General features: G+C 39.1%; 1 protein-coding gene across 2 annotated transcripts in view; it reads right to left on the bottom strand.

The window, feature by feature from the left end:
* Positions 1-214: 214 nt before the first annotated feature.
* GALC (galactosylceramidase) overlaps positions 215-11,194 on the bottom strand; it is a 59,423-nt gene continuing 48,443 nt past the window's right edge. For both annotated transcript variants that reach the window (XM_082853721.1, XM_082853722.1), the window contains 3 exons: positions 7,974-8,137; positions 6,484-6,560; positions 215-893 (listed from right to left, as the gene is read on the bottom strand). In XM_082853721.1, the coding sequence (XP_082709847.1) occupies positions 747-893; positions 6,484-6,560; positions 7,974-8,137 (388 nt within the window). In that variant the 3' untranslated portion in view covers positions 215-746. The remainder of the gene's footprint in view (positions 894-6,483; positions 6,561-7,973; positions 8,138-11,194) is intronic.

The raw sequence follows: 11,194 nt of genomic DNA, 5'->3' as shown, positions 1-11,194 counted from the left end.
ACCAAATGTAAAACAGATAGCTAGTGGGAAGCAGCCGCATAGCACAGGGAGATCAGCTTGGTGCTTTGTGACCACCTAGAGGGGTGGGATAGGGAGGGTGGGAAGGAGGGAGACGCAAGAGGGAAGAGATATGGGAACATATGTATATGTATAACTGATTCACTTTGTTTTATAGCAGAAACACACCATTGTAAAGCAATTATACTCCAATAAAGACGTTTAAAAATTTTTGTTTTAATAAAAATGAAATAAAGGTAATACGAACAACAACAAAAAAAGCAGTATTTCCAGTGTTCTTCAGCTTCCTGTTACAGCAGCATTACCCACGACGAGGACACCAGCTCACTAGACACACAGTCAGCATGAATAGATACATCACAGTGATGATCAAGTCCCTGCCATCTGCATGATCATGTGCAAATAAGATGACGAGAGCTACCTCAGCATTAACACAAGGCTTCGAGGTCTGAACACCCAAACGACTCTGCAGGATTTGACCAACGTACCTAGTGCCCTATGTACGGGACGTATCGGGTTATATTAAAGATTCATCTGTTTCCCCTTGGAATTCTAAAAAAAAAATCTTCAAGATGGTCAAGCAAAAATATATTTTTCTCCTCATTTACTCTCCATTTTTTGTAGCTTCCAAAAGGCTCCTATATTGATCCATCAAAACCAGAAATGGCTCTGAACCAAAACCAAAAAGAAAGAAAATCCAGAGAGTGTTCTATGGCACTCTGTGAGTATTAGTGTATGGCTTCCACATGAAAGTTGTCAAACTGTGCAAATTCAAAGGAGTGAGTTCCAATCGCGGCCCAGCCATTCTTCGGGAAGTTCACAGAGACGTTTTTCCAGAGAGGCTTGCCATTCAGCGTGCCAGAAGAGAAACCACCCTGGAGTGGGGAGAAACACATCCCTTAAAGACACGTGAAACTGATCCTCTGAAGTCTGTTTCTTAATGGATGGCCCACCTACTTAGTGCAACAAATATCCTTCTCATTGAAGATTTACCACAGCAAAATGATTCCACAAGTTTGAGCAAAAGTTTGAAATACAGAAAAAATTTTCTCAAAGGAAATTCTTATCTATTTATATAAACAGTTTCCAAGGTACAAGAATACCTCAATGTTTCCTTGTACTCCACCAAAATGCTGTAAAACTTGCAGAAATGTAACACTTTTCATAACATAACGATAAAATTTTAGATAAAAGTTCACTAAAATAAAAAACCATTTGTCATTTACACGTAGTGGCATGTACATGCATTGTACTGACAGCTTACAGCCACCAGCTCTTCAGACAGGACTGCTGGGGTCAAAATGTTTTATTTATTTATTTATTTTAAAGGCTTTTCTTATTTATTTATTCATTCATTCATTCATTTGGTTGCACCAGGTGTTGGTTGTGGCTCACCTGCTCCTTAGTTGCAGCTCACCAGCTCCTTAGTTGTGGCATGCGAACTCTTAGTTGCGGCATGCATGTGGGATCCAGTTCCCTGACCAGGGATCGAAGCCAGGCCCCCTGCGCTGGGAGCGCAGAGTCTTAAACATTGCGCCACCAGGGAAGTCCCTCAAAATGTTCATTTAAGGTCTTCATTAAGGAGCCTCAGCCCAGCTGGGAGAGGAGTAATTAACCTTCGTTTTATTGCTTTATCCTCATGTACAGAATACCACTTCAAAGTTATATCAAGAGCCTACACTTAAGTTAGAAAAACAGTAACCATCAGTTAAACTGATGACTGGGGAGAGGCAGGGGGTTGAGTGGATGGAAGAAGAGAAATACCCACAGGAACAACTTCCTAGTCACTGACAGAGAAAGATAAAAATAACGTCCTCCTCAGACAGCTGCCATTCCTACTTAGCTAAGTGGCTGGCACACAGCTCTTATTATCATTATTATAGCATGCTTATGAGCATATATCCACAGCACACTCATTCCAGCTACATTTAAAACTAGCTAATTTCAAAGAGTGAAGAGCAAAAGATCCAAAGCACTAGGCCAAGGATCAAAATAAAATCTGCTCTGAAGTCATAAAATTATACGGGAATGGGCCTTCATTTACTTATTTTATTTTATGCATGGAGACACGGTGACTTAATGAGACTAAAAATCAAAGTCACAGATTTACCAGCAATGCTAGGACTTGAATTTGAGTTGCCCAACTCCACGTTCAGAGCCACATACATTTCTGCTACTACACACCTGCACAGCTACCTTCAGCTCTGGAAGTGCTTACTGAACATCTTCTGCCACATAGGGGATACTGAATATTAACACTGAGCCAAGGAGCTTATGTACACAAATTATATTCAGCAGTGAAGCTCATCCTCCCCCTGCCCCTCGCCCCCTGGGTGTCAGCCAACCTATCCTCTGGCAGCTCGTCACACAAGACCAGTCGCAGCAGTGCCCTGTGCTCAGACTGCTCTTCCCACCACTCAGCTCTCAGCTCAAACATCACCCACTTCAAGAGGCCTTCCCTGACCTCTCTATCTAGAGAATCTGGCAGGGAAGCTACTTTAACTCATTATCTCATTTTTCCTTCATAATTTTATTTATTTGTTTATTTGGAGCAGGAGTGAGCCAACCGTGGCCCACAGGCCAGCCAACTATTTTTATAAATTAAATGTTATTGGCACACAGGCACACCCATTCATCTACCTATAGTCTACGGCTCCTTTCTCACTACAAAAGCAGAGCTGAACAACTGCAATGTAGACCAAAGGGCTCACAAAGCCTAAAATATTTACTCTTTGGCTCTTTAAAGAAAAAAAAAGTTTAATAATCCCTGTCCTAGAAGAATACAGGCTCTGAGAGAGCTGGAACCTTGTCTGTCTTGTTCACTGCTGTATCCCCAGTACTTAGAACAGTGTATGTAACAGATGCTTAATAAAAATGTGTTGAGTGAAAAATAAAAAATATCTAACTCTAAAACAACCTACAGAGCCTACCTCCATTTTACAGATAAGGAAACAGAGGCTCAAAAACGTGAAATAACTTCCTGTAAGTCTCAGCATATATCAGTAAGGAAATATGAATGCTGACCTGTCTGGTTCCTAACACACCTACTCCTAAGAATATTAACTTGACTCATTAAAGTGCTCACCATATATTGGGTACTGTAACAAACTTTCATATATATATATATTTATATATGATACCATTCAATCTGCATAAGGGTGTGTCTTCATGAGATTATGATGGTAAAACAGAAGCGGAGCAACATAAAATATCTGCAAGTGACTATTAATAGACTTCAAAGTTTATCGTTCTAACCCCCATGCAACAGCGCTAAGATAAAGCATCTGATGTGTGCTGAGAAGAATTCAAAAATGGCCAATTTCAAAATCATAAAATCCTCATATTAGCAGTAATTTGGAAAATGAACATCATAAAAGATGTTGTTTTGTTTTGTTTTTCATGTATGCGACAAATATTTATATGTCAAATGTTGCTTAAGTCACTGGGAGTTTAGGACGAACAAGAAAAACAAGGTCCCTGCTCTTATACAGCTTACATTCTAGTAGAAGGAGACACACAAACACACATGATACCTAAGAGATAAGTGGCCTGTGAAGAATTAAAACAGGTTGATGTGATGACGGGTGCCTCAGAGACCGCTCTGGATTATGTGCCCAGAGTTGGTGGAACAAGAAATAATGGGGTAGGGGGTGGAGCAGGTGTAAGTCAGCAATATCCCCACCCATCCCAGTAGCAAGACTGGAGCTAACTTCTAAAAGTAGTAAATCACATTATATAAAAGACATACCAGAAGAAAACAGCTGAAATAGTTCAAAGTGGCTGTGTCAGAGGAGCAGAACACAGAATGGGGTGAGGCGGCAGGAACAGCAGTGAGGAAGGAGGCAGGTGTTTTTGATAAGCCCTTTTTTTTTAAACATGTACGCAAAATATCTAATAAAATTCAGGAAATTTACCTTCTTAAATCCTATTCAAAATTTCAAAAAATTCATAAAATTACTAAAAATAAGCCTAACAAGTAATGTGGAAGAACTATAAAAATAAAACTGAAGGACGCAGCGGGAGATCTTAATAAATGGTGAGATGCAGCATGTTCTTGTTACCATGTTCTTGAATGGGGAAACACACTATTCTTTTTTTTTTAGGAAAAAAGACTTTACTGAATTTGTTACAATGTTGCTTCTATCATGTTTTTTGGCCTTTTGGCCACAAGGCATATGGGATCCCAGCTTCCCAAACAGGGATCAAACCCATACCCCCAACATTGGAAGGTGAAGTCTTAACCACTGGACTGCCAGGGAAGTCCCTGGAAACACATTATTCTAAAAGAATATATTACTTTTGCCCAAATTGATGTATAAATTCAGAGTAATACTAGTAGCATTTTTCATGGAATTGAAAAGATGTTTTAAAAATTCAACTAGAAGAGTAAATATACTATTGAAATAGCAAAGGTAATTTTTAAAAAGAAATAATGAGGAACTTGCCTCACCAGATATCCACTCATTCATTCTACAAGGGTTCTTGCTCTGACTGTGTGTGCACCAGGCACTTTTCTAGGTGCCAGAGAGCCAGCAATGAATAAAACAGACGCCCGTCATTAAAGGAGCTTGGTTTTAGTGAATGGAGCAGGACAAACACATAGCGATCAACAGAACATGTAAGATGTCAGGAGGTTAACAAGAGCTTCAGTGAAAAATTAAGGAAGAGAAGAGGGGCAGAGAGTGAGATGGGGTGCTATCTTATAGAAGGTGGTCAGGAAGGAACTCTGAAGGAAGTAAACCATGTAACCAAAGATTTTAGGAAGTAAACACAATTTAAGGTGGGATGTTGGATAATAACAAACAAAGCAATTAAACAGAAAAAAAGCTCAGAAATAAGCCTATGTACACATGATGATTTGTTATGTCGAAAACATGGCTTTTAAATCATGGGCAAAAGGACAGTCTATGTACTAAATATGACGGCTATCCACTTGTTTTTAAAAAATTAAGTTGGGCTCTTCTCCTTATGAACCACAAATACATTCCAGATGGATTAAAGACTTAAACATTTTTAAAAATCCTAAACTTTATTTGGTTTTGGGGAAAAAATGTTCCTGACCTTGAGAAAGGGGAAGCCCTTCTTAAATAAAACATAAAAGCAATGAAAAAAAGTGAAATATGTGACAGTAGCAAAGTTTAAAACTTCTATTCACGAAATATACCATAAGCAAATTGAAATACATGTGACAGAATAGAAGCAAATATTTGTGACACATATAACAGACGAGTTACTACCCAGAATATATAGTAAATTCATACAAATCCATCAGAAAAAGACAACACAATAGGAAAATGAGGAAAGAGTGTGAATGGGTAACTTCAGAGAAGAAAAAACACAAACAGTCAATAAACATAGTAAGATGTGCAACCTCCCTAATTATCAAGGAAATAAAAATCATGTCTATTAATTTGAAAAAAATCTTTAAAGTCAGTAATATCAAATATTATTATAACTTCTATAAAAATTGATATAGTTTGGCTAGCAATAGGGGCAGGATCTGTTAAAATTTAAAATCCAATTCTAAGACCTAGTATCTGCCTAAACAAATAACAGCACATGTGTACTGTTATTTGTTCCAGCAGGAACCACCTCACACCAAAGGCACATAAAAGATGCCTCCCCTCTATCTGCAGGTAAGCCAGCCCTTACTGCCTCAGTTCACTGCAATAGGGAAGAACTAGGAACGAGGTTACGCCCATCAAGTGTGGTTTTAGTTATATAAACTGTATCACACCCAAACTGGATTTTCAGTAAATATTGTTACTGCCAGAAAAATTAGTACTGTCAATTTTGGTGGTTGAGTAAGAGAAGAGAACGAGTTCAAAAAGTTATTTGAATTCCATGTTTTATCTCTATTGTAACCTAAAGAAAATTATGACAGGACTGTTGGCAGAGAGCAGTATATTATACAGAAGAATTTCTCTACACAGCATCCCGTGGAAGCATGTCAATCAATAGCTCATGATCAACCAATAATTCTGACAAATATTTTTAGATTTCCATGATACTACCGTCAATCTGGTATCATCTCTGACAAAGAGTCATGGAAACTAACTTCTAAAAAAGTGTGCTTATAGCTGAAAACCAAATCATTCTTAACCATCAAAAAATAAATTTATGTGACTTTGCTTATACCTATTAGCTCCAATAAGAATCTTGGTTTAAGAAAACTTGAAAAAAAAAAGTTCAATTATTGATTCTGCCAATTACTCCTGAGTTTAAAAAACAAAACAAAACAAAACAAAATACTGGGGGTGATAAAGTCAGCTGCTGATGGTTCTCGGGTGGGTTTACCCAGACACACACTATCATCCCAGGGACCGGTGGTTTGCTGGTATCACGGCAGACTCTCTGCCTATTTTCCACTATTTATCGTACTTTCCCCCTTTGATAACAGAAAACGTTAGAAAAGCACAAGAAAAGGATATTTTTACCTCAGGCATTCTGATCAGCAATACTTACATTAATAGTTAAAGTGAGTGTATACCATTTTTTTGCTGTAACGTCAGCATGTCCTGAAGTATATATGATCCATCCAGCTGTAACACAAAGAGATTATCCCAGTTGATGTATTTTTAGAATCTAAATCACAGAATCCCATAACTCAGTGGGGGTTCTTAGGCGCATTTGTATGTAGTAAAGTCAGCCTTAATAAAGATCGACATTTCCATACCTACAATTGATTTAAAACAAAACATCCTTCATTCAGGCATCCATCCAGCATGCAGAGAGATCCTACTCTGAGCCATATGTGAGCTCACAAGAGAACGAGCAAAATAAACTTACAAACCAAACATGGTACAATGACGCATTAGCGTGTATAGTTCAGGTCTGCATATACACCTGATTGGACTGAATATGAAGGATAAGGAGGAAGAGTCAAAACCTACAATAAGATTTCCAGCTAGTGTACCTGGCTACATGGTAATAGCACTCGCTGAGAATTAGAGAGAAAATAATAAGCTAATTTTTGAACGTATTATATTTGAATGCCTGAGAGAAAGCCAGGATGAGATGTCCAGTGTGCAATTTAAGACACAGAGCAGTGGGGACTGAAGTCAGAGATTTAAATCCCTAGTTCCAATTCTGCTACTACCTCATTTTGAGACCTTGGGTAAAGCAATTAACCTCTCTGGCACTCTCTTTTGGATTGGAAAATGCAAGGTACCTTCCAGATCAGTCATGCTATGATTATGCAATTCCTATTCTAATGTCCTCATTACCCACTCCCTCTTTAATTTTTATTTTATTATTGGAGCCCTTTTCACCTTAGGAAGAGGCATAGGGGAACAAACTGTAGGAGAGAAGATTTTTTATTAATGCAGGACGAAAGTCAAGAGACTATGAATCAAGAAGAGTCACCACCAATAAGGTCTAGTTTCAACAGAGCGGTGTGTACCCAAACCAAAGTGAAGTGGATGGGATTCAACTTGAACGGATTCTAAGCACCTATTCTGGATAAAATACTATTCTACATAAGACAAGGACTGTTAAGATGAATGAGAAAAGTCCAGCTGTTTTCAAATTATTGACTAAATTAAGAAATAGGAATTCTCCATCTTAAACAAATCAATCCTTCCTTTTGTATTTCCATAAGCACACCAGCAACATTCTTATAGTCTTGCTTTTAGTTATAGTGTTTCCTGAGTATTCTCTCCCTACTACTACCACCACACCCCAATCTCTGGTAATCCTACTCTGACAGCCTAGCTCAACTCTACAATAGCCGATAAGCTTTGCACAATTTTCTCTTTCACTGAGCTGCCTCTGTCTGTACTAATTAACACTATAATTCTGAATCCGTTTGGCGTTTGCTTACACGTGTTGAATCTGTTCTCAATTAGATGTTCGAACACGATGAGGTATAAAGCTCCTTCATTACTACCATAAGTAACAGACAGATAGAGCAACATATCATATAGTAACCATGTGCTATAGAAGAAGCCACTTACCTAGATCACCTGTAACTCTGTAGGTTCCATTTGCAAAAATCCAGAAGAAAACTCCCCTGGCACTTCTAATCAAAATGCCACCTTTATTCACTCTTCCAGCAATGAACACACCTCCCTTCTCAGGGGCCTCTAGGTACACATCACACTTTATAGTCAAATTGGACCTGCAAAATCAAAGTGTTAGTGTTTTTAATTATGTCATTTCAAATGTAGCACAAATGGCTCTTTTCACAGTCACATGCTTCCAAACTTCTAATCAAGGTATGTGATTTGCTAAGTCCACACTTATACCAGGGATGGACTTCATTGATGATGGTTTCAAGTTTTACATGACGGAAGTCAAGTCATTTCATTGCCTCTTTTAATGACTTACTGTTGGAAAATAATATTTACTGTTTTCAAGCTTCTTAAGAATATATTTCCTGTCTTTCTATAATAAAATAACTTCTCATTCTAAGAATATAAGGAGAAGCCATTTTTTCTAGGAATACGTAAAAGATAAGTTTCCACATCATTCTGAACAAAAAGGTTTATTACATTTCCATCAGCAAAGAGAAGCAGTGGAGACTGCTAGGAACCTCTGGGAGAACAAAAGCTGCTTTTGAGGCTAATTTTTACATTTAACCCTAACAAGACACAGTCAACTCTATGTTGATTCTACAGTAGGGCTTTTCACACTTGAGCAGTATTGAAATCACCCTGGGGGGCTTATTCAGTTCAGTCTGCAGGCCCCACCCCTCAGGGTCCCATTCAGTAGGTCTAGGGTGGGCCCCTTGAGTGTGCATGTCTAACAAATTGCCAGGTGATGCTGATGCTTCTGGTCCAGGAATCTCACTTGGAGGACCGTTTTCCCCTACAGAGTACCTAAGTCTGTGCAGAGGCAGTAAAACCCTGGTTTTGGTATCACTGACAGGAGGTCAAAGGACGAGAAAGGTTCAGCCAACCAGGAACTACCAGAGCTTTAACAATGACATCTCCTCCAGGCTTCCTTTTACAAATGCTACTGGATTCCTTCTGCAATGAAATAACCACCCCAATCCAATACGACCTCTGAAAATAATTCCCCTCCCACTCAAATTCTAAGTGCAAATGGAAAAGAATTAGAAAGCTTGCACACAGTCATGTAATAAAGCAAGCAATTTATCTAAAATAAAACTAAGAATGCCAAGAAATATATTTTGGAAATGGGGAGAAATTATGTGACTTTTACATTTCTCAGAGTTTCCTGTCAGTGAATTTTGCACAGTGAAATTTTACTTTGTAAAGGAAAACATAAAAAAGAAGCACCTACAGCAGGTACACAACAATCAGGAAAATCTACATTTAATCATTTAATTAAAGCTGGGCTACTTTACAGGAAAATCAAATGCCAAGTAACTAAAGCCCAGTCTCTCTTGTATGTCCTCCCACAGCAGAGGGAATTTTTCTCTCTGTAGATTATCACCAGCATGAAACCACCAAGCATCAGCCTTGTTCCTTACATCCCCTACCTCCCTGCTGGCTCATCAGAAGTTTGAAAGTGCTACAGATCCTGTCAGCACCAAAAACGTATTCTATTTAGAGTTAGAGTGAGAGAAGATCAAACGTTTTCCTTTTATACATTACAGTCCAGAATAAGTGATTCTTGCATCACAACTTACAGGCAATTTTACAGATAATGAATAAAATAGAATAAAAGTTTGGTTTAGTCTTCCACAGCCATAATCTCTTGGAAGTGCTGAGAGAACAAAAACCAGCCAACATAATTAAGCAAATTTGATCAAAAGGATGCAGAATTCAGGTCTGTGCAGCGAAAGATAATTTTGTGATTGTCCTCAGATCCCAACCAAAGCTTACTAACAAGATGGAAGTCTTTAACAGCTTTGGTAAAGTCTACCATTTATAGTCAAATTACTGTGCTGATACTTAACTAAATCTAAATATGAAAGGTCTGTCCTAAACACAGTTCTAAGAACTGATGGCACTGTGCGCACATAGAGCCGATTTACTAGAACAGCACTATGGATAAACTCCACTAACTTACTAACTTTCCCTTTCCTCCTCTCAGGAAGAAGACAATGATTAAAACAAGGCTGTGAGGTATAGTCCAAGAGCATGGGCTACAGCACCAAACAGACCTGGCCTCTTGCCCTGGTTCTGGAATTTAAAAGTATGGGATCTTGAACAAATCTCACCCCAAAGCCTCAGTTTCCCAGTCTATAAGGTTAAGAGGATGCTACCTTTGCCAAAAGGTAGCTATGGGAAGCTCATACCAGTGTTTAGTGTTACCCAGTTTTCATTCCCTCCTTTCCCTGCAATAAATGGGCATCACAGCCAGAGAACAGAAATGAACATGGGATGTGTGTACATCTCTAAACAGATCTGGTCCCTTGAATCCAGGATAGGATAATGGGAAATAACACAGAATAAATGGGATGAGACCAAATTTTAAAAGATCTTGGAAGTCAGGCATAGAAGTGCAGATCTGGTTCGGTAGCAGGAAAGAGTCACTGCATATTCTTTTTTTTTTTTTTTTTTTTTTTTTTTTTGCGGTACGCGGGCCTCTCACTGCTGTGGCCTCTCCCGTTGCGGAGCACAGGCTCCAGACGCGCAGGCTCAGCGGCCATGGCTCACGGGCCTAGCCGCTCCGCGGCATGTGGGATCTTCCCGGACCGGGGCACGAACCCGCGTCCCCTGCATCGGCAGGCGGACTCTCAACCACTGCGCCACCAGGGAAGCCCCACTGCATATTCTTGAGCAGTGAAAGAACATGATGAAAGCAGGGCTTAAAAAAGACAAAAATAGTCCTTTCTTGACATGCATAATTGCCATTTCCTGGTTCTTTTTCTTTCAGAATATGTCACTCCTTCCTTCTCTCCCCACTTTCCCCCATCCTCCTCTTCACCTCCTTACACACTGCAATAGTAAAGACTGAGTATTGCTATTTAAATACTGCAAAACCTTCAAAGGTATGAAGAGTTTTGTTTAATCTGTAGATGGTGCTCTACATCATTTCTCTACTACAATGAAAGAGTCTCCCAGTTTTTCTGGAGTCCCAGCCAGAAACAATAGATTTGGGGTTCAGAGAGAGCCCTATGTAGTGTTCATGAGCGTGGGGGATATGGGTTGTCACAGAAACTTAAAGGTTTTCTATGGTGGCTGGCTTCCAGACCAGTGATCAAAATAACAGGGACCATCCCTTAGACAATTAAATGCAGCCACCTGTCTTACTGTAAGACCAT

This window comes from Leucopleurus acutus, assembly GCF_964270905.1.
Source record: "Leucopleurus acutus genome assembly, chromosome: 1".
Classification (NCBI taxonomy): domain Eukaryota; kingdom Metazoa; phylum Chordata; class Mammalia; order Artiodactyla; family Delphinidae; genus Leucopleurus; species Leucopleurus acutus.
The sequence above is the reverse complement of the archived record's forward strand: the minus strand, read 5'-3'. Positions and strand labels throughout refer to the sequence as shown.